This window comes from Acinonyx jubatus, chromosome B1, assembly GCF_027475565.1.
Source record: "Acinonyx jubatus isolate Ajub_Pintada_27869175 chromosome B1, VMU_Ajub_asm_v1.0, whole genome shotgun sequence".
Classification (NCBI taxonomy): domain Eukaryota; kingdom Metazoa; phylum Chordata; class Mammalia; order Carnivora; family Felidae; genus Acinonyx; species Acinonyx jubatus.
Genome location: NC_069382.1, coordinates 159,654,514 through 159,678,952, shown reverse-complemented (window position 1 = coordinate 159,678,952; position 24,439 = coordinate 159,654,514). Strand labels below are relative to the sequence as shown.

Genomic DNA, 24,439 nt, shown 5'->3' with positions numbered 1-24,439 from the left:
AGATTAAATGCAAATGGCAAAATCTGTTTTTCATCACTACTCGATAAAATGAAATTTATATGTGGCCTCTACATTGTTCTTTTTATTTCCAAATTTTCTACAATGAGAAAATCTGACTTCAATAGCAGAGGAAAACCCTTACAGATTTTAAAATATAAAATTAAAGAATGTTAGCCTGGCATCAGATGGCATAATGAATGGGTGGGTAGGCATAAAGAGAAGGCCATGACCAATATGTGCCTGGGAATAAGAGAGCATCTTTGGACAGATGTAAACAGCATCTCAAAGACAATAGAGGTGGACTGCAGGAGTAGCCAACTCATATAGAGGGTGAAGTTGAGTCAGTGACTCCATTGCTTTCCTCCTGAGATGACAGTGAGATCCTAAAAAAGACAGAATGGTATGCAGGAGAAGCTGATTTAGAAGTAGGGAAGGGAGTATACTGATTCAGTTAAAATAAAAACCATATAAATTTTGAACCACAGAATTGTAGGAAAAGAAGAGACCTTAGAGTCACCTAATAAGACTCTCATTTTATGATGAGGATCCTGAATCCAAAGCAAGATAAGTGACTTACTTTCAGGTTACATACCTATGGGCATATTTAGGCATTAAAAATTAGGCCCTCTCCCCACTGTACTCTCTTCTTTTTTTTTTCTTTTCAGTTTTTACCTTTTGATCCCCTTCACCCATTTCTCCCACCTCCTAACCCCCACCTCTGGCAACCACCAATCTCTGTATCTACAAGCTTGTCTTTTTGTGTTTGTTTGTTTAGGTTCTGGATATAAGAGAGATATTTTTCTGTCTTATTGCACTTAGCATAATGTCCATGAGGTCCATCAATGCTATCACAAATGGCAATATTTCATTCCTTTGTGGCTGAATAATATTGCATTGTATATACATGCATACACAATTTCTTTATCCATTCATCTGCCAATGGACACTTCATTTGTTTCTATATCCTCACTATTCTGAATAATGCTGCAATGAACATAGGGGTACATATACCTTTTCAAGTCAGTGTTTTCATTTTCTTAGGATGAATACCCAGAACTGGAATTGCTGGCTTATATTGTAGTTCTATTCTTAATTTTTTGAAGAACCTCCACACTGTTTTCCATAGTGGCTGCAGCAATTTACATACCCATCAATAATGCACAAGAATTCCCTTATTCTGTTTCTTTTCATTTCTTATCTTTTTGATGATAGCCATCCTAAAGGGTATGAGATGATATCTCATCATGGCTTTGATTTGCCTTTTCCAGATGAGTAATGATGTTGGGCATTACTTCATGTACCTAATAACCATCTGCATGTCTCCTTTGGAGAAAAATGTCTATTCAGGTATTCTGCCCATTTTTTAATCTGATTTTTTTTTTTGCTATTGAGTTGTATGAGTTCTTTATATATATTGGATAGTAGTCCCTTGTCATATACATAATTTGAAATACTTTCTCCACTCAATAAATTGTATTTTTTATTTTGTTGATGGCTGCCTTTGCTATGCAGAAGCCTTCAGTATCATGTAGTCCTACTTATTTATTTTTGCTTTTGTTGAGTTTGCGGTCAGATTAAAAATATCATTACCAAGATCTACATCAAGAAGCTTCTGCCTATGTTTTCTACCAGGAGTTTTATGGTTTCAGATCTAATGTTCAAATTTTTAATCTATTTTGAGCTAATTTTTGTGTATATGTAAGATAGTGGTCAAGTTTCATTCTTTTGCATGCAGCTGTCCAGTTTTCCTAACAACGGTTATTGAAGAGACTGTCCTCCCCCAGTGTATATACTTGGCTCCTTCGTTGTAAATTAATTGATCACATATGCATAGGTATATTTCTAGGCTCTCTAGTCTGTTCCATTGGCCTATGTGTCTGTTTTTCCACCAATATCATACTGTTTTAATTACTGGAGCATTGTAATGCAGTTTGAAATAAAAATGCATGATACCTCTTTCTTTGTTCTTTCTCAAGACTGCTTTGGCTATTCTGGTTTTGTTATGTTTCTATACAAATTTTAGGATTATTTGTTATATTTCTTTGAAAAATGCCATTGGAATTTTGTTAGGGATTGCACTGAATTTGTAGGTTGGGGTAGTATGGACATGTTAAGAATATTGATTCTCCCAATCAATGAGCACAGAATATCTTTTCATTCGTTTGTTTCTTCTTCAATCTTTCATTAATGTCTTATAATTTTCAATATAACAAGTCTTTCACCTCCTCAGTTAAATTTATTCCTAGGTATTTTATTCTTTTTGACACAATTATTAATGGGATAATTTTCTTAATTTCTCTTTCCAATAGTTTGCTATTAGTGTATAGAAATATAAGAGATTTTGTGTATTGATTTTGTATCCTGCAACTTTAATGAATTTGTTTATTAGTTCTAACAGTTTTTTGATGGAGTCTTTAGGGTTTTTTATATATAATATGTTATCTATCTGCAAATAGTGACAGCTTTACTTCTTCCTTTCTAATTTGGATGCTTTCTTTTTTCCCTAATTGTTCTGGCTAGGAGTTCCAATATTATGTATAATGAAAGCAGCGAAGGTATGCACCCTTGTCTTGTTCTTGATCTTAAAGGAAAGTTTCAGCTTTTCCCGTTGGGTATAATATTAGCTGTGGACTTGTCACATATGGCCTTTATTATGTTGAGGTACATTCCCTCTCTACCCACTTTGTTGAGAATTTTTATCATAAATTGGTGTTGAATTCTGCCAAATACTTTTTCTGCATCTGTTGAGATGATCATATCAATTTTTATCCTTCATTTTGTTAATGTGGTGTATCACATTGTGGATGTTGAACCATCCTTGCATTCCTGGAATAAATCCCACTTGACAGTGGATGTGATCCTTTTAATGTATTGTTGAATTCAGTTTGCTAACATTTGTTGAGATTTTTTACATCTAAGTTTATCAGGAATATTATGTGGCCTTTAATTTTCTTGTGGTGTCCTTGTCTCCTTTTGGTATAAGGGTAATGTTTACATTGCAAAATGAGTTTGGAAGAGTTCTTTCCTTTTCTATTTTTTGGAAGAATTTGAGGATTGGTGTTAATTCTAAATGTTTGGTAGAATTCAACAGAGAAGGTGTCTGGTCCTGGACTTCTGTTTTGGGAAAGGTTTTTGATTACTGATTCAACCTCCTTACTAGTAATTGGTGTATTCCAGTTTTCTATTTCATTATGATTCAGTCTTGTATGTTTCATTATGATTCAGATTGTACGTTTCTAGGAATTTATCCATTACTTGTAGGTTCTCCAATATTTTGGCATATAGTTGTTCACAGTAATGTCTTATAATCCTTTGTATTCCTATGGTATCAATTGTAACGTCTCCTCTTTCATTTCTGACTTTTATTTATTTGAGTCCTCTCTTTTTCTTTTCTTGGTGAGTCTACCTAAAGTCTTGTCAAATATCTTTACCTTTTCAACGAACCAGCTCTTAGTTTCACCAATTTTCTCTAATGTTTTTTTAATCACTTTTTAGTCTCATCTTTGTTATTTCCCTCCCTTTACTAACTTCGGACTTCATTTGTTCTTCTATTTCTATTCCTTGAGGTCTGAAATTACATTGTTTGAGACTTCTCTTATTTCTTGAAGCATACATCATAATGAACTTCCCTCTTAGAATTGTTTTTGCTATATCCCATAAATTTGATATATTATTTTCATTTGTCTCTATGTATTTTTTTTAATTTCTTTTTTAAAATTTCTCCTTTGATTTCTTCATTGGCTCACTAGTCATTCAGTAGCATGTTGTTCAACCTCTACATATTTGTGATTTTTGAGTTTCCATCTTGTAATTGATTGCTAGTTTCCTACCATTTTGATTGGAAAAATATGTTTGAAATTATTTTGATCCTCTTAAATTTATTAAGATTTGTTTTGTTGCTTAACACATGATCTACTCTGAAAAGTTTCATATGCACTTGAGGAGAATGTGTTTTCTGCTGCTTTTGGATGAAACGTTCTGCATATATCTGTAAAGCCCATATGTTCTAATGTGTTACTTAATGCTAGTATTTCCCTATTGATTTTCTGTCTGGATGATCTATCTGTTGATGTAAGTAGGGTATTAAAATTCCATACTGTCTTGCTGTCCACTTCTTCCTTTAGGTCTGTTAACATTTGCTTTATATATTTAGGTGCATCTGTGTCAGGTGCATAAATATTTACAAATGTTATATCCTCTTGATGGTCTGACCAATTTATCATTATGTAAGTCCATCTTTGTCTCTTTAAAGTTTGTTTTAAAGTCTATTTTGTTTGATGTAAGTACAATTACTACAGCTTTCTTTTGGTTCCCGTTTTCATAAAATACCTTTTTCTATTCCCTGATTTCCAATCTGTGTGTGTCCTTACATCTAACGCGAGTCTCATATAGGCAACATGTAAACAGGGGTCTTGTTTCTGTTTACTTGTTTGCTTGTTTGGTTTTGTTGTTACTGTTGTTGTTTATCAACTCAACCACTCTATGCCTTTTATTTGGAGAATTTAGTCCATTTACATTTAAAGTACTTACTGATAAGTATTACTTATTGCCATTTTGTTCACTGTTTATTGTCTATTTTTGTAGCTCCTCCTTGTTCCTTTCATCTCCTCTTGGTGTCTTCCTTTGTTGACTGGTGACATCCTTTAGAGGTATGTTTATATTCCTTTCTCTTCATCTTTTATGTATTTACTATAGGTTTTGCTTTGTGGTTACCATGAAGCTTACATATAACATGAAGCTTACATCTAACAACTTGTATCTATAGCAGTCTATTTTAACTTGATGAGAACTTAACTTTGATCCTATTCTAAAACTCAACATTTTTACGCTCCCCCACTCCATTTTCTTTTTTGGGGGGGGGGGGAGGGTTGACCATTTTTCTCCTTTTTTCTTTTTTAAATTTAAGTTTTAGTTAACATACAGTACAATATTCATTTCAGGAGTCAAATTCAGTGATTCATCACTTCCATACAATACCCAGTGCTCATCACAACGAGTGCCCTCATTAGTACCCATCACCCATCTTGCCCATTTCCCACCCACCTCCCCTCTGTCAATCCATAGTTTGTTCTCTGTCATAAAGAGTCTCTTGTGGTTTGTTTCTCTCTTTTCTCTTTTTTCATTTTATGTTTTTGATATCACATTTAACATCTTTTTATCTTGAGTGTCATTTCAATCATAGTTATTTTTACTATATTTGTCGTTTAACCTTCATACTAGCTTTATGATACAGGCATATTTAGGAGTAAAAACTAGCACCCCTCACAGCTGTACTCTTTTCAACCACATGACCCCATCTCTCCTATTTCATCCATGCTACACGTTCAAGAAAAATATTCTTGTACTCCATGCACTCCATTTTTTCTCTTTCATAATTGAGAAATTTATACCCCATGTAACGTGCAATTAATAAGAATCAGCAATAATTAATCTCCAAATGTCATGTTAACAATTGTTACTATTGACCTCATGTGCACACACAAAAATTAGTGAGATGGACAGTACGACTTATACATTTGTGCATATATACACATTAATGCAAGAATATCTGTTCCAGGGTCTTAGTTAAGAATGAGAGTTTTTACAATGTGACATGAAAAAAATTAAGTACTTAAGAAAGAAATTTGTAGTGATCCTTAATATTTAGCAATATTACTTAACTGGTTAGCTACCTTAATAGGCAGATCTAAATATCTTTCTACATAGCTTATGATGTATTTTAAATATGAAATAAACATTTTAAACCTCACTTGATATAGCTGTTTTGTAATATGTGCTGTGGTTAACTATTCTAATATGTTGGACAGTAAAACTAAATGTAACAGTTCCAACATTTCTCATGGGAGAGATTTAGGGCAGACATGTGTTCTTCATCAGAGTTTCCAGCAGAAATCTTAGAAATCAAGAGGAAAAATAGACCTTATTATACCAAAGAGTGTTGCAAACCATAATAGAAAACAACAGTCTTAAAGTTGTTTTTTGTTTTGTTTTGTTTTGACAGCCCTGAAACAAAAAAAATCTGAAACAGTAGAAATGAAGGTGTATTCCTTAATGAAAAGTCTAATAACGCCACAATAACTGAGAATCCATAAATCAGAATGAAGGTAGAATCTCTTCTAAAATAAATTTTACCTTACTTACTGAACTCCTTCAGCTGAATGGGTGAATTCTGTAATCATGGTTTTATGCACTATCACCTACTGTAATGAGCTAAAGTTTTCATTCAAGTATGGGTAACGTGAAGATTGGTGATGAGCTTTTAGGATCACTCTTCCAGTTACTATAGCAACAGCCTTGTCATTGCCAAACCAGGAGGGATGCTGAAGGTCTAAGGAACAACTTCTCAAGGGAACGAGTTTTGAAAATTTGAAAACTATTTTTCAATTGGAATAGTGCCCTTAGGAGCAGTAATCTGCAGAAATGCATAGTCTGAAATTTGATTAATTACTGAGGTAAACCCGTGAGATGAGGAAAAAAGTGCAGAGGTGATAGAGTAAAGGAAGCGTAAGAGGAGAACTTCTTGTTGACTCCTCATCTTTTACAATTTTCTGTTTGGAAGTACTTCATATTTTATTACGAAGACTAACTTTCTACAAGGCTGGGAAAAGCACTTGGCCAACTATGAAAAATGCTTTGTTTGAAAGATATATCTCCACTAACATCCTAAAATGTCTCTGCCTGTGGTAACAGAGATGAAAGTTTTTATAATAAAGTGGCAGACACGAATAGCAATAATAATTTTATATGGTCTGTATTTACCTGAGCTTTTCAAAAGAGGAAAGCTGTCATAAATCATTGCAACTAGATTTTCACTGTTGGTTGTAGAATGTGGCTTTGTTTCACTATGGTTAAGGGCACAAAAATGCTTTCCATTTGGAAAGTAGATCTGAAAGTACCATGAGGTATCTTCCACAACCCATTGAAAAACAAATTCTTGGGGCACCAGCCTGGCTCAATCGGTTGAGCGTCTGACTTTGGCTCAGGTCATGATTTTGCGGTTCATGGGTTCGCACCCCACATCGTGCTCTCTCCTGTCTGGCGCAGGGCCCGCTTCAGATCCACTGTCTCCCTCTCTCTCTGCCCCTCCCCTGCTCATGCTCTCTCTCTCTCTCTCTCTCAAAAATAAATAAAACATTTTAAAAAAAGGAAAAACAAATTCTTAACTGCTTCCTCATTTGAAGTTGATGAAGAAACTCTCCTCTATTAGGTTTCCTCTGGGGGATGCAAGGGAACCCAGTTGAAAGCTCACTAGATTATGTTTACCTACCCAGTGTCCTTAAGAACAGTGCTTTCCAGTTTTTCAGGTATGGAGTTTGGTGAGTTCTTTATAGATTTTGGATACTAGCCCTTTATCTGATATGTCATTTGCAAGTATCTTTTCCCATTCCGTCAGTTGCCTTTTAGTTTTGTTGATTGTTTCCTTTGCAGTGCAGAAGCTTTTTATCTTGATGAGGTCCCAGTAGTTCATTTTTGCTTTTAATTCCCTTGCCTTTGGAGATGTGTCAAGTAAGAAATTGCTGCGGCTGAGGTCAGAGAGGTTTTTTCCTGCTCTCTCCTCTAGGGTTCTGGTGGTTTCCTGTCTCACATTCAGGCCCTTTATCCATTTTGGGTTTTGGGTGTCAAAACTATATGTAAGTTTTGTTTTTTCTTTGTTTTCTGATTCCAGAGCCTTCTGAACAACACACCTGATTAGGAGCACTGATTTGCTCCTAATAGCTTGTATGTGTGCCAAGCTGTTTCATTTCAGTTCACAGGTCAGGTAGTGAGGCATTGAAGTGGTCAAAGCTCCTGGGAGTGGTTGCTTCTGAGAAAAAGTTCTGTCCACTTACCTGGGTACACTATGCAAACATACTCATTGTCTATGTGTGTCACAATGGGAATATGGTTGGGAAGCACTGCCCTACGTGACACTTAGATGTTATACAAATAACAACAGCAGTGGGAGAAAGCTACTTATTTACAGTGTGTATGGATTGGAAATTAACTCACACGTATAGCATCCTTTTATTTTTAGTAAATTCACTGAGTGGTCAATAGGGCACTTACGTTTATTATCAAGGTTCAAAGACGGATGATATGCCGACTAAGACACACTGCTAGGAAATGACAGAGCCAGGACTTCTGAATCAAGGATTTCTACAGCTTAGCTCTACGCTTTATCTGATACACCCCATTGTATGATGACATTCCAAGTTGACACAGATCTTTAAAATTAGAATTTTGACTTCATTCTCTGAAGAAAGTTCAAATGGTTTTCCTTTGTTTTCTCTTGTGACTGCTATGCAAACACTAGCGTATTTGGAAACTGATATTCTCTTTGAACTCAGCGAGACTCAGAAAGCACACTAACTGACATTTTCAGGCCATACCAATTTTCTTTTTACAGATTCTACTCCTGACACCCAGAGAGCCAGTCCTGGTTATTTTGTGTGAGTAGAAAAGAGTTTTTGCCCACCACCCTCCCTAAAACATAGCTATCAAAAGGAAAATAGTATGCTGCCATTGACCATGCTTAAGTTTTGGTTTGTTTTGCCAACTACAATTTCTCATTGTCCTTTCCATAAAAGGGGAGAAGAGGGAGAAATGAAAGAAATTGCCAAAAGCAAATTACATATTCAACATATAAAACACATGAACTTCAAACAGGGCAGTTATTATCAAGAGATATTATTGAAAGATAAAGAATTTAAGTTTGCTACTCCTATTTTCGAAAGCTAGACAGCCAATAGAGTTCAATGACTAGAAATAACATCTTCATGTCTTCATAGCAATGCAGAAACAAAGAGGATACATGCACAAAAATAGGAAGGTATGATGAAACATCTATCAGCAGCTGTTATAGACAGAGTAAAAAGCACAGGCAAATATCTACATTATTAACCAAATATTAATTCAGCGTTCATAAAATAACATGATGGAATGATTGAGCATGCATGGCATACAACGGTACGTGTAAGCAAGCGTGAGTTACAAGATATAATAAACGCAATGGTTATGGAAGTGAGCCTGTGGCAGACTTAGAATCTCTTGTTTAAAGGCCTGGGCTCCAGATCTAGAACACTTGGGTCCAAATCCTGATCCTTTGACTTTTGGGTGATGATCACCTACTTGAGTTTTCAGTACAGAAAAAGTATTGTTTTCTTGATTCTCTCAACATTGAGATTAGTAAAATTACAATATAAAATGTGGAATTCTACTGATTAATTGCCTGCTTTCAATAATACTTTTAAACCAAATGTCACCAACCCCAAAACGTGCACAAAGCATAAAAGAAATTCCACCACCCAGTAACAAGTGAGCCAAGACTATAAACTGGAATAACATAAATGCAACACTGTCTGCAAGTTCATGGTAAACGCCAGGTCAACCTAGATCCACAACAGGCCAAGCGTGTGGAAGGCAATCTGGAAGGCAATTCTGTTCTTTCAATATATACTGGAATATCCCACCTTCTTCTACGAGATTGAGTCACTGCTACTCCAACACCATCCTAGTGCTTTTTGTCCTGAGATATAAAGAGTCTCGTCAGTAGCTACCTGGTAACATAAACACTACACTTCTCAGGACATCTGACTAGCCAACATACTTAATAAGGGGCAGATCTATGGCCAAGGAAAAGTCTATCATCATAAATAAAGCCTTTTGGTGTCCACAGAGGTTGATCAACACATATGTATTCCACTGGTAAGTTCACTTATGCCAAATTTAAACAGTGCATCTTATCCACTCTGTTTAAACTTTACACGCAAAGTTAATCTGGGCAGGAATATATACTTTGTATTGCAAAATAATGTCTCTAAATTGTTTAAATATACTGAAACTCTCACAAATTCTTATTTTGAAGCTTCATTTGCTAAACCTACTCATTTTCTTGATACAAACATGAATGTACAGAAGTGTTTTTAAATGTGAAGTCACATTTAAAAGCAAGAAAATGCAATATCCTAAGCAATCATAAATAGAGAAACTAATAAAGAGTGAAATGCTGGGTCAATAAACACCTTGAACAAATATTAAATGAATACTCTTACAGCATGATTTCAATTCCCAAAATAATATAGTAACATACTAACGTTACAGAAAAGCCATCCAAATAACCTCAGCTAAAACAAACCATCTTTGTTGTCTGTTTCTGAAATTATGCATTTTAAGAATAATTTCCAACTAAATTCTCCTAGCTTTGAAATTTACTCTGAATCAAACTACTATTCAAGGCACTATATAAACCATATTAAACTTTTCTAAGTCAATCTTCATTTATAGCCCAACAAACACACGTAATCACATATAGTGCTATAACTTAATGAAATGTGAGCGAATTCCACAAGTTTTCCTTAAGCACGTTTTTAAGTTGGCAGATACGTTCTATGCGAAGCAAGAAAATGTTTTATTTTTGTGGAAACTTCACTGGGTTTCCATATTGTCAGGGTTTTGTTTGCCATAACCAAACACAGAAAAGGTCAGCAGGTATGCACACGTGCATAGAGCACTAAGGTCAACAACTACACAGGCTCTTGCTGAGCCATCTGGAAAATTCTGTCAGGGAGGCACAACAGGCAACAGGAGGAAAAGTTGGAAAATACATACTGTGCCTCCGCGGAGCCTTCCTGAATGGAGAGGTCTACACACACCTATACGCACACATTCATGAATGCATGGAAACTCGGTAGGTTTTTAAAGGATTGAAGTTTTGCATGTAAGCTTCAACAATTTCTCACTCTTTTTTTTTTTAATTTTTTTTTCAACGTTTTATTTATTTTTGGGACAGAGAGAGACAGAGCATGAACGGGGGAGGGGCAGAGAGAGAGGGAGACACAGAATCCGAAACAGGCTCCAGGCTCTGAGCCATCAGCCCAGAGCCTGATGCGGGGTTCGAACTCACAGACCACGAGATCGTGACCTGGCTGAAGTCGGACGCCCAACCGACTGCGCCACCCAGGCGCCTCAACAATTTCTCACTCTTAAACAGACCTGGGCTCAATCCATACCAATGGAAATAAACTTTGTACAAAAAAACCCCACAAAAACAAAAACAAAAAACAAAAAAAACCCATAAATGATATGGAGTTTGATAAGAAACACAGAAATGAATGTCTCCATGAGTTACATCATAGTAAAATGGTTACATTTTGTGATATTTAACTATATATTTCCCCAAATCAGCCACTAACAGTATGTTTTAGATATTGTTTGAGATACTACCAATTCATTCAGATTCAAAACGAAAGATGAGAAGTCAAAAGTATGAAAGTACTCTTGAAAATTGCTATTTTCAATCCTATGACATTGGGTAGCATCTTAGGGCAGGTTTGTGCATCGGTGTGTGTTTTTTTAAAGCTTGAAATGACTATTTCAAAGAAAATATGTCAACAGAAACCTTTTTGAATAGGCTTCCCTGCATTTTATTTTTTCTTAAAGATATTATACCCCGTGAGAATTTTGCTATTTTAACAAGGCTCTAAAAATAGGAGCTGTGGCAGGCAACTAGAAGGCCATTTCACTACAACTGGTGGGGGGGGGGGGGGGGGACACTGCAATGAAAACCTAGTCCTAAAGGCTGGCTAGCGTTCATCAGGCCTCGTAAAATTCCAGACAACTCCAAAGAACATGGTTACATCCTCTTCCTAAAATGCCTTTATTTTTAAACCCTTTTCTGTGTCAGTGATTTTTATGTCCTGTATTTTTTATTAAACACTCACCTGTGATTTTTTGCAGCAAAGGTGACAATTCAGACTCTTCACAGAAGACCTGAGCCAATGCTTTCTTCACTTTTTCTTCAGCTTCCCCCAGGTCTTTGTCCACTGTAAACTCTCCACCAACAGAGTAAATATATATCAGGAGGACCAACAATTCTTCAGGGCTGTAATCATTGTCGGTCCTTTGGTTCAAAGGCTTCATCATGGGCAGCAGCTGATTTAACACAACAGACATGGCTGACTCCCCAATGCTCTGGAATAAAAGGTGGTAATATGAAAATACATCATTCTTATACAAAGATGTAATTTATGCATCGCATCAGTCCAAAGATATCTTGCAAACAAGTTTGTGATGTTCACTGACTATGTTGCCTTTTATTTGTTTGCTTCTTGTCCTGGAGAGAAAGCTGCAAGAAATTTGGCATTAGATTGATTGTTTGGAACGATCTAGTTTATAACACTGCACTAGTCAAGTTGCAGAACCTCTTATATTATCTCACATATTGTTTAAACAAATAAGAATCCATTAGTTTTATAAGTGTAAGTACTTCAGATACTAGAATTTTAAATTAAAAAATGTATTTTTAAAGCAATGATTAAAAACAAAAACATGTCAGCATCTATATATGTAAACACATGCTGACATTCAGAGGAATTGCCTTAAATTTTACAGCATATTCTTTTTAATATTCTCTATGTTTGGCAAATAGTAGTCAAGAATAGATTTTTTAGGGGTGTCTGGGTGGCTCAGTTGGTTGGGCGTCTGACTTCGGCTCAGGTCATGATCTCATCATTTGTGAGTTCAAGCCCTACGTCGAGCCCTGTGCTGACAGCTCAGGCAGAGCCTGGAGCCTGCTTCGGATTCTGTGTCTCCCTCTCTGTCTAACCCTCCCCCACTCTCACTCTGTCTCTGTATCTCTCTCTCTCAAAAATAAATAGTAAACATTAAAAAAAATTTTTTTAGAGAATAGATTTTTTAATTCCAAAATCAAAGTTTGTTTTTATTTTCATGTAGTCTTTAAATTTTTAACATTTTGATTCCTAATAGTTAACATACAGTGTTATATTAGTTTCAGTGTACAATACAGTGATTCAACAATTCTATACATTACTCAGTGCTCATCATGATTAAAGTGTACTCTTAATCCCTTTTACCTATTTCACCCATCCCTCCACCCACCTCCCCTCTGGTAACCATCAGTTTGTTCTCTATAGTTAAGAGTCTGGTTTTTTGGTTTCTGTCTTTGTTTTATTTCTTAAGTTCCACACATAAGTGAAATCATATGGCATCTGTCTTTCTCTGACTGACTTATTTTGCTTAGCATTATAGTCTCTTGCTCTATCCATGTCAATGCAAATGTTAAGATTCCGTTCTTTTTTATGGCTGAGTAATATTCCACTGTATATATATATACCACATTTTCTTTATCCATTCATCTATCAGTGGACACTTGGCTTGCTTCCATAATTTCACTATTGTAAATAATGCTGCAATAAACATAGGGGTGCATATATTCTTCCAAATTAATGTTTTTTATTCTTTGGGTAAATACCTACTAGTGCAATTACTGGATCATAGGATTTTTTATAACAATGAAAAGTCATTTTCTGCTAAATCTGGTGAATAGAATAAGGGATCAAACTGGGCAATGTCACTTAAGGTTCAAGGTATCTTTGGGTGGATCTGAAGATAATTTATCTTAAAACTTAAAATTTTTTTCCTTTTAGCTCTTCCACTAATTTCATGAGTGATATTTAGCAGAGAATTTCAAAATTCCTTGCATATGATAACAGTACTGCATTTCTGGAGTCACCTAATAACTTCCAAGTAACTATACCATGTCTCATACAAATTCTGAGATTTTTCATAAACAGATAAATCCCCATTTTAAATAATATGTTTTATTTAACCTATGATATAAAATAATCCTATAAAATAAACTCAACTACTTGTACTTATATTAAAATTAGGGAGCAAATGACTACAACTTGCAACTTTCATGCCATTCATTCAAAAGGGTTCATTAAGCACTTACTATATTCCAGGTACTATTCTGGGTCTAGGGATGCAGCGGTGAAGAAAACAAATTCCCTGCTCTCACACAGCTTACATTCTAGTTGGGTGAAACAGACAATTAAAAATCTAAAGAAGTAAAATATATAGTATACTAGATGGTGGGCACAGCTATGGAGAAGAGTAAAGCAGAAGAGAAGAAAGATGGGACTTTAGGGTGTGTGTGTGCGTGTGTGTGTTTAAGTGTGTGAAAATGCAATATTTTAAGAGGAAAAGCCAGGTTATGAAGGGAGTGTTGGAATAAAAAAATGGCCTATAGAAACGTTCTCTCTTTGAATGAAGTTGATGGCGAGCAGCTGGATGTGATTCTATATTGGGATGATTACTCCAAAATGAACTTTTCTAGTCAAGTCATTTCCACACCTGGAAAAATTTGGATATATCATCTCAAGGTTAAGGTTCACAATTATATTATTTGCTACACGAAAAACCGCTGTTACCATTTATTTCCACTAAAAAACTTGGATGTTCACAATGCACCAAACAAAAACAAAATGATAAGTCTTTGGAATGAATAGGTTCAAATGGAAAAGAACAGGAAGATTTTACTGCTACATGGTGACAAGACGTGATTTACCAAGTATAAACACACCCACTTCTCAAAGGAAATGGCTGAAACATTTGAAGGCATCCTAGGACTGTCCTATTGCCTCAGGAGTCTCTGGAGACAAACATTCAAGTGTTCTTTGCTTTACAAGCTGCCCAGAGCAATTTATAATAAAGGAGCTGTGTGGTTGGCCTGTTAGAAGTGGGGCCATGGGGGCTACAGCTTTCATTTTTCCTTTTTACCCTATCACCAACATCTTGGATAACATTAAGCAGATTCCTTCATTGCTTTATATCCCATTTCTAAAAAACAGGTATATGCATCAAGTGTCTAGCCTACGGGAGCCCTTTTAAGTCTTTTCCCAGAGCAAAAGGATTTTTTAAAAGATAGTTATAAAAAGTAAAACAACATAGAGTAATCACCATAATCATTGGAAAAGATTTAGCCACTAACATCTGGCCATGAGGGCATCATTTTCAAGTTGTTGATCAAGTTGTTGATCTAAAATATATTGCCAGAGAACAAGCTCCCTCACTAATGACACTCTAGCAAACTTCTGTTAGCTAGGTAATACCCGTGCACCCTAATTTCTAAAATTACATTCTAATCTGCTTCAAGCATTCCCAAAAGCTAATTATTGAGTTGAATACAAAGCCAAGAATATTTGCTAATCAGTCTTAAAGAGGCATGTGATGTGGTGGAAATAGAGACTCCATTTCAAACACCCAGATCCAAACCTGACTGTACTACTAACTAGCTCCTTAACCTCGTAGGATCTCAGTGAACTCGTATCTCTTCATCTCTGAAATGACATGATGTGACTAGAGATGGCTCAGTTCTTAAGCCATATTTATGCCAAGGTCTCCATTTTCACCTTTCTCTCCTTTTAAAAAAAAAAAAAAACATTATCATTGGTGATAGTAGGTAATGAATCATATTTCCTTATTGGCTACCCAGAAAAATACCAATGCTCAAAAAAGAAAAGCTTTCCTGAAGAAACAAATGTAGATAGAGAAATATCATAGATATGTGTATGACATGGGCTGATATACATACATCTGTTTCCTAATTCTGCCGCTGTGAGAATCTAGAAGTAATGACACCCTGGTAGCAATGAGCACAGCCAGGGGTCAGATCTTGGTTTCTAACATCATTCTCAAATAAAAGGAATCAGGAGTCCTCAGAGAAATGGCTGATTCTAGGGATAAGGTAGGGAAAATGTAAGAAGAACTTGGAAGATCTTGTTGTGCCAGAAAGTAAGGAAGTCCATAAAAAACAAAAGGATGGGGCATGTCAAAAGGACATAAGAGACAACTGGAAGGCCTCCCCGTGGCCAAAGCTGAAACACTTTGAGCAAGAAAAGAAAGTAGTAATGGATTATAACTCAAAGTCCAAAATAAATGTGCTTTGTGCCATACTGATATAAATAAGTGATGGCATAAATACATACATACATGCATGCGTGCATGCATACATACAGAACAGATAGATGTTTTTTACAGAATTCCAAATAACTTATGTAGATACTGCCCCCTCCAGAAGGTAGAGCTTAATCCCTCCTCTTCTTAAGTGTGGGCTGTACATAGTGACTTGCTTCTAAAAAATTGTGTATGGAAAGAAGAGGGAGGAGAAGTTTACCCTAGAAGATCAAGGTTAACATCACCAGTGATAAACTCAAATGATATTATGTGCCCCTAATATGATATGATGAGAATGGCACTTCACTTTTGTGGTATTCTTCTCCCAAACACATAACCCCACAATAAAAACATCACATAAATACCAATTGAGGAACATTCTACAAAATGTTCCTGGAACAGAAAAAGAATGTTAGGGGGACAAAAAACCACTAGGTGAAATGAGAATAAAATCTGGAGTTTACAGTTAATAATAATAATGTACCAATATTGGCTTCTTTGTTTTGCTAAGTACTGTAAGATCTTAACAATATAGTGAGGATATACAGAACTCTCTACTATCTTGACAACTTTTCTATAAATCTAAAAATATTCTAAAGTGAAACATTTATTGGCAAGGGGAGGGCCAGAGGAGGAGAGGGGAGGAGAAGGGAGTTCGAGGGAAGGGAGACAAATCCAGGTACTTTTGGATCTCCTTCAGTCAGACCGAAAATTCCAGGAAAGACAATTTCAGCTGATAAGAATTCCTCACAAACAGAGCCATCAGCCAAGATAAGGGACTGGCTCAGGAAGCAATGAACTTTCCATCAATGGCAAAGGGAGGCAGGGGGATTGTCTGGCAAGGATGAACCAGAGGGAATCCTATGCACATTGGCTTAGAACTAGACCCTCCTAGTACTACCCATAAAAGCATGGCTCCAGACTGGATATATATCCATTTTCTGATATTCTCTGCTTTTAGAATGAAACCTCATCAAGAAGAAGGAAAAGATCAGTGAGACCCTGGATTGAAACCTTTCTAAAGGTGAAAGAAAGAATCTGAGTAGGATTAATAATGAGAGTATGGGAATAAAAATAGATGCCTGCACTTACCAGCTGGGTGACCTGGGGCAACTTAATGTAACTTCTCCAAGCCCCAGGTTCCTCACCTGCAAAATGGGCAAAATACCACAAATGCCCAAACAGTAAACTACTTCGTGATTTAAAATAGAGTAATCCCCACAATGGGAGATTGTGTTGGTGAGGACTCAGGCATAAGAGGACACCCTCTTTTCTGAGGGTTACTTTTGGGGAAAACACTTGACCTTATATTTGAAGAGAGACAACCATAGCTTTTGCTTCACAAGGTTGCTCTCCAGATTTAATAACAGAAGTAAGTCACAAAGCACAATGCCTGGTGCATGGCCCCTGACACATATGAACCGATTGCTACTACTATGACCTCCTACCCCATGGACTCCTTTCCTACCCAGTAGAAGTGATTAAGATGACTGGTAGGGAATTCAAAACCTTCTAGGAATAAGAAGTTCGTAGTCTCGAAGGAGAGAGGGGCAGCCTACCAGTACTGGATGTGACACCACATCTGGGAACGTAACTGCAAAGTTAGTCAAAGGTTAAAGGCAATATAAACATTATTAAACACTGCCATTAAAACACACACACACACACACACACACAGAGCAAACCACAACCAAAGCAAAAAAAAAAAAAAAAAAAGCTTCTTTATAAAGTACCAGGGATTAAATTTCTCACTCATTTTGATATAAATGAGCCAACTAGTAGGAGGTGGGAGACTAGTGCTGTGTCTAGAGTGACAGAACTTTCTTTTAATTTTAATTCTGCAAGTCTGGAGCTCCTGTTATTTTTGAGTGAGTCCCCAGTAACTCCACACAAAAGGCTCTCTGTAAAATGCATGTTGTCTTTAGAAAGGCCTTTTTTTTTTCTTGGCTGAATTGAAACACCTCTGCAGAGTCAGAGTCAGGCTCTGTGGGGGCTACGTCTGCAGGCACGGGAGCACACAGGCCATCTGCTTTGTGGCTACAGAGCGGGCAGGGCTGGCTCCGTCCTCGCTCCTCTGCGGTGCGGCCTGCAGAACCTCAGTGAAACTCAAAGCCACTCTAACCTGAGGCTGGAAAACCCATCTCTGCAACTCCTCCCAGGTATAGTTGGGTCCCTGGATGCAGCCTAGTAAATGTTGCCAGGGGCTTGAGGGAGTGCCTAAGACGCTTCTAGCCCAAAACATCACTGGCCATCCCTACATTAATGCCATTAATACAGGGTTTTTTTTTTAATTCATCTATTGTTTAATTTACATCCAAGTTAGTTAGCATATAGTGCAACAACAATTTCAGGAGTAGATGCCCCTTATCCATTTGGCTCATCCCCCCTCCCACAACCCCTCCAGTAATCCTCTGTTTGTTCTCTATCTTTAAGAGTCTCTTATGTTTTGCCATTAATACAGGTTTTAAATGCCCATGATGAAAGTCATTCCTCTTATTTGTGGGAAATGGACTTCTGGTATATGCCCCAGGCAAAATGCAAAAATGTAACTTGGTTAACTTGGTATGTGTGAGGATAATTCATTGATGCACTCAGGAATTCATCAACAAATGTTTATCGTACACATACTAAGTGCCAGACATTATGCTATAATCTGGGCATACAAAGAACAAGGTGAGACACAAGAGTCAAGGAGCTTACAGGTGGGTAGGGGTAGGAGTAAACAGTAGTGGAGAAGCAGTAAGTAAGTGCTTTAGTAGAAGTTTTCATTCACTTTGAAAAGACAGCAGAGGAACACCAAGTCCCAGAAGAGACGGTACCTCAACCAAGCCTTAAATAATGAACAATATCAGGGAGGAACAAAGCTCTGAGAAATGACCAATGGGATAAGATAGTTCCTTTACTCCTTCAACAAATATTTAACACACTCTTACGAAGAGTGTGTAGTAGGTAGAATAATGACCCCCCCAAGAAAGGCCCATATTCTAATTCCCAGAATATGTCATAAGCAAATAGGGCAGAAGGGACTCTGCCAGTGTGATTAAGGTTACAGATCTTGCGATGGAGATGATCCTGCATGATCTGGGTGGGTCTGGTCTACTTACATGAGTCCCTAAAGTAGAGAACCTTTCCTGGCTATGGTCAGAGAGAAATACAATGCTGCCAGTTTTGAAGGTGGAGGAAGGGGGCCACGAGCCCAGGAATGCAGGGGCCTCTAGACTGGAAAAGGTGAGGAGGTAGATGCCCCCCTAAAGCCTCCAAAAAGGAATGCAGTGCTGCCAATACCTCGATTTTTGCCTGGTGAGACCGGTGTTGGACTCCTGACCTACAGAGCTGTAAGGTAGTAAACTTATGTTGTTTTAAGCATCTAGGTTTGTTTTGATTTGCTATAGTAGCAATAGGAAACGAATACAGGCGGTTTTGTGAGGTAGGGCATGAGAAGCTCTGCATCAGGGCCAGAGGCCAGACAAAGAACTTGGTCCATGAGAGGGCTCCATCAATACTTGTCCAATGACTAGCCAGACGAACAAGAGCAAGCATGAAGAGGTCCCTCGGTACTCATTCCCTCTGTCCCACTAGGGTGCTGGGGAGTGCCTCCAGGGCTGTCACAGAAAGGAAAAGAATAGACACACACCAAACTTAAAATTTTCTACTTTACAATTTTTTCTAGAACTGAGCAGTCCAAAAACCATGCAATCTCATAGAAGCCAATATACATCAAGCTCAGAATAATCATATGAGACAGTGGTTTTCAAAGTGTGGTCTATAGACCCAAGATCCCAGCGACCTTTTCAGGATGTCAAAACTACTCTTATAACAATACTAAGACATTCTTTGCCTTTTTGACTCTGTGGACATTTGTATTAACACTGTAACAATAATGGTGGATAAAATTGCTGGGATCTTAACAGACCAAGGAAAACAGTTCCAAACTACGCTAACAGTCATTGTATTCTTTGCCACTATACTATGTATTCACAGATGGAATTTTTTAAAAGCCAGCTTCACTTAAGAATGCCATGGAGTAAGAAGTAAAAATTATTACTCTTATAAAATTTCAACCTTTAAATAAATGTTTCTTGAATATTTTATGTAACAAAGTAGGAACTATGCACAAAACACTTCTCCTGTACCCTAAAGCACAATGTTTATCTTAAGGAAAAACACCTATGCAATTATTTGGGGTGTGAACCGAACTAACTATTTCTGTCATGTAAAACCGTTGTTACTTGAAAGAATGACAGAGACATTATGATTATTAAGACTCATGTATTTGGCAAACATTTTCTCAAAAATGAACAAAGTAATCTTGCTCCTTTAAGAAAAACAATTGATATATTTATTGCCAATGATAAAATTCTGGCTTTTAATCAAAAATTCAAATTTTGGAAAATGTGTATCTACCACTGGCAGATTCTCTGCACTTACACAATGAGATCAATGGTGACATTAAAAATGTGATTATTTTCAATTGCATAATGCATTGTGTCAACATTTGGAAGATTTGCATACATTAGTGAGCCAATATTTGCAAATAACCAACGTATGATGTAAGAAAATCAGGAATATACAAACGATCTATCCAAAATACAGGGTAGACCAGTGGATTTTAATGTAAAAGAGTACAAAAAGCTCATTTATATGCTTTCAGATTCCACATTACAATTTACCCTTGAAAGAAATCACTGCTTGTAGAGTCTAGGCATGTATCAAAAAAGAATATCTGAAAAAGCTATCAAAATATTCTTCCCTTTTCCAGCTCTGTATCTGCATGAAGCTGGATTTTCTTCATAAATTTCAACCAAAACAACATATGGCAGCATACCGAATGAGGAGGCAAATATGAGAACCCAGCTGTTTTCTACTCAGTGACACATTAAAGAGATTTGCAAAAATAAAACCAACGCCATTCTTACTCTTTCTGGTTTGAGAAGTATAGCTATTCTTCATAAAAATATGTTATTTATGTTAGCATGTTAACAGGTTTGTTATTTTTAAAGGAATTAAAAACAAAATTTTCTCAGTTTTAATTTCGAATATGGTATATACCAATAATTACCGATTTAAAGATACCATATCCTAAAAAGAAAGCTCATTATTTTCTACTCTCGTTTCCCCTTATCATGGCTAAAATGCAGATAAAGTAGTGGCAAGATTGCTTCCACTACATTCTTTGAGAGAAACGCAGAACAACATGCTTCTTTAAATCAGAGCTTCTCAAAATGTAATGTGCATGCAGATAATCTGTCAAATGCAGATGCTGACTCATTAGGTTTGGGATGGGGCCTGAAGATTCTGTACTTTGTACCGCTTCTCAGGTGACGCCAATGCTGCTGGTCAGGTGGACCACATTTGAGCGGCATCTGGACTGGACCAACCAAGAACTTCTAGATGGCTGTGTGTATGGGAAATGAAATATCCTATCTGAGTCATTGTATTTGTGGATTCCTTTGGTATCTCACCTTAATCTGAATACTAACTAATACAACTTATATACCTGTATCTTCAGCCAAATTTCCATCCTTTGCTCCCTACCCATAGAGTCAATTGTCCATTGGCCTTCTCCACTTATATATCTCATCTGCAAATTGAACTCAACACATCTAAAACTGAAATGAATATTTTTACTGCCAAATCTGCTCTTCATTCTGTGTACCCTATACTGTTTTGTGGGACCATTATTCTTCCAGTTGACCGAGACAGAAACCTGGGCTCTACTGCAGCTCTCTCTTGTCCCTGCCACATCAAATCAGCCACCAAGTCCCCACAACTTGATATATCCATCTCTTCTTTATTCCTTCCTCGATGCCCTAAATTGCAACTACCCTTTTCTCTAGCTATGATTTATCTCATTCTAAGCCAAAAAGTTGATCTCCCTAAAGTTATTTCATGGTTTTCACTGCCTTAATGATAAAGCCTTGAATATGACATGGGTTTTTGTCGTTGTTTTTGTTGTTGTTATTGTCTTAGCTTCATAGCTCACATAACTGTTCAACCTCATCTATCATGAATCCTTTCCTTACAGGTTTGCCTGAACTACTTGCATTTGCCTCTGTGCTTATCTCTCTGCCTGGAAAATTCTTTTCCCTCTTCTCCACCTGGTCTCCTGACTCAACTCAAGTGTTATCTCCTCTGAGCTTCCCTAGATGTGTTAAATATGCCTACTTTGTGATCCTAGAGAAGCTTCTATTTCCCTCTACCATGGCTCTTATCACCCTGAATTTAATTATCCATGTCTAGCTCTCTTCTAAGACTGAAAAATCCTTGGTGGCAAGAAGCACAACTTATTCCTAATGCTATCTCCAGGACCTAATTCACTTCTTTGAACATAGTATCAAAAGCATACTTACCTCTATGATGAAATAGCTGACACCACAATAAGAGAAATGAACACCTACAAAGATACAATTATAGATTATCTCATTTAATCTTCCTGATTACCCTGTAACACAGGTATTATTATTTCAGAGGCAGAAATTGAGGATGAGAAAGGTTGCTTGTCAAGGACATCAGCTAGTGGGTGGTTGAGCTAGACTCCAGCTCAGGACTGTCTTTCTCCAAAACCTGTATCTGGCTACTACGCGTTTACTTTCCAGTGCTTCCCAGTCAGAGGGAATCCAGAGTTTGTGAGGAAGGGAAATCCAGACGCTTGAGACAAAGTATGATACCAGGATTCTGACTAGGACAAATCATCAGGGGAACCCAGTAGATGAGATAAATCAGAGGTGATCTATTGACTTGCAACTCCTTAGAGTCCCCCAAAAAGGTACATCACAGGTTCTAGAACCTCATTCAAGGTTAAACAGCTCTGGTAGAGGGATATGTAGTTCTAGCCACAAATGTTAAGGCAGATTTTTTCATCCAGGGTGTCACCATGCCATGTTTACCTTACACTCCAAGCCCAAGTGACAACTGGCTGGAACCTGAAGCAGCCAGACCACTGGGCAAGTGGCCTCCAGTTCTGTGTAGCTGTTAACCCAGCATATCCTGTACAAACAGCATAGTTTTCTATGTGTACCTACAACTATGTGAAGAAAAGGATAGGATGCACTGAAGAGATATGTGCAAAAAGGAATCAGATGCCAAAGTTGTCAAAGAGGGCAGAAATGGTCTCCAGGAGCAGCTGATTTAAAGACAGTAGATCTGGACTACAGCATGGGCTTCAGATGAGAAGCAGCAGAGAGTGTGATAGACCAATGATGTGGAAGTTGTATGGACAGGTTCAGTTGCCTTTGCAAGAGAAGTGGGAAGGTGGTAAGATGAGGCAAAGAAGAATGCGGATGGTTCAGGGCCACAGAGCCCACTCTCAGAACTTTTGCCTTTGTTCCCAGATGAAAGGAGTTTGGAGCAGAGGAAGAGTATGATCAGATATATGTTGGAAAAGGCTATCACGCAAGGTGTGTTGAAAGAACAGACTATGCAGGGGCAAGGCTAGAAGCAGGGACACAGTTAGGAAGCAATCTGTAATCCAAGCAAAACAATGGGGCTTAGTCTGCAGTGGCACATTGCAAGTAATGTGAAATGCTTAGATCTGGAAGTATTTAGAGGCTAAAGCCAGCACGCTATGCTGATGGATTAGATACACAGTATGAGAGAAAAGACAAGTATAGAATTATTCCAAAGTTTTTGAAAGGAGGTTCAGAGTAAAACAAGGTGATTCAAAGGAGACAACAGAGAGGGTAGAATTGGAGAAAAATGTAAGAATGGGACAGATGTAAGTATTTCAGAAAGGGGGATGGCTAAACTCAGGACAGTGAAAAAGAGGCCCAGAATGAATGGAAGATTCTAGAGTGAGCAAAATAATGGCATGAGTGATTCGTGAGAAAGTTAGAAGAATGTATCAAGGCTTACAAGAAAGAAAAAGCAATGTAATATAACACAGAAAGTATTTCCCCAAATTTATCCCTGTAAGAGGCACTTGAAAGTAGCTTGCATTCTGTGTCTGTGGGGCAGATGATTCAATGGGGCTGAGAAATGGCAAAGTCCTTAGTGGAAGTAAAAACAGGTTCTACATTCTCTCCCCCTGAAAATGCCCTTACAGAAAAATTATGCTGTAGTCACACAATAGAATACTACATAGCAACTATAAAGAGTGACCCGTAATTTTATAAAACAACAATACAGTTTCATCTCACAAAGACAATGATGAATGAAAAAGGCCATAGAAAAAGAACACATTGTATGATTCCATTTACATAAAACACAAAAACCAGAGAAAACCAATCTATACTTTCAGAAGTCTCTACCCACTGGAAGGAAGGAGTAACTTGGAGGCAGCAAAAGTGGGGCTTCCAGGATTGCTGGTAATTTTCTGTTTCCTGATCTGGGTGCTGATTATACAGATGTCTTCAGTTAGTAAAACTTCGTTGAGCTGTACTTTTCCATATTATATTTACTTCAATAAAATCTTTTTAAAATGCCATTACACTGGGCCACATTTCCTGTGTCCTGGGAAGAACAGAGCTATCTACTTAGAGTTTTTATTACAGATTAGCATTTATCCAAAGCAAGAGCAGGAACATATAAGAAGCTTACAGGAGTTATCAAATAATCTAATTCAGCCACCCTTAACTTCAGCTGGAAGGAAAGGCTAAGGCCTTGATTTCAGAGAAGGACAAAAAGAGCAACTTTCAATGGCTCTTCAGTTTAAAACACACATATGTTTTAGGAGGGAAACAAACTTTTTTTGTAATGTTTTTTTCCT

General features: G+C 37.1%; 1 protein-coding gene across 2 annotated transcripts in view; it reads right to left on the bottom strand.

The window, feature by feature from the left end:
* The window catches only part of SCFD2 (sec1 family domain containing 2), a 399,088-nt gene that overhangs the window by 219,849 nt on the left and 154,800 nt on the right, over positions 1-24,439 (bottom strand). For both annotated transcript variants that reach the window (XM_027056729.2, XM_015082196.3), the window contains exon 5: positions 11,700-11,949. In XM_027056729.2, the coding sequence (XP_026912530.1) occupies positions 11,700-11,949 (250 nt within the window). The remainder of the gene's footprint in view (positions 1-11,699; positions 11,950-24,439) is intronic.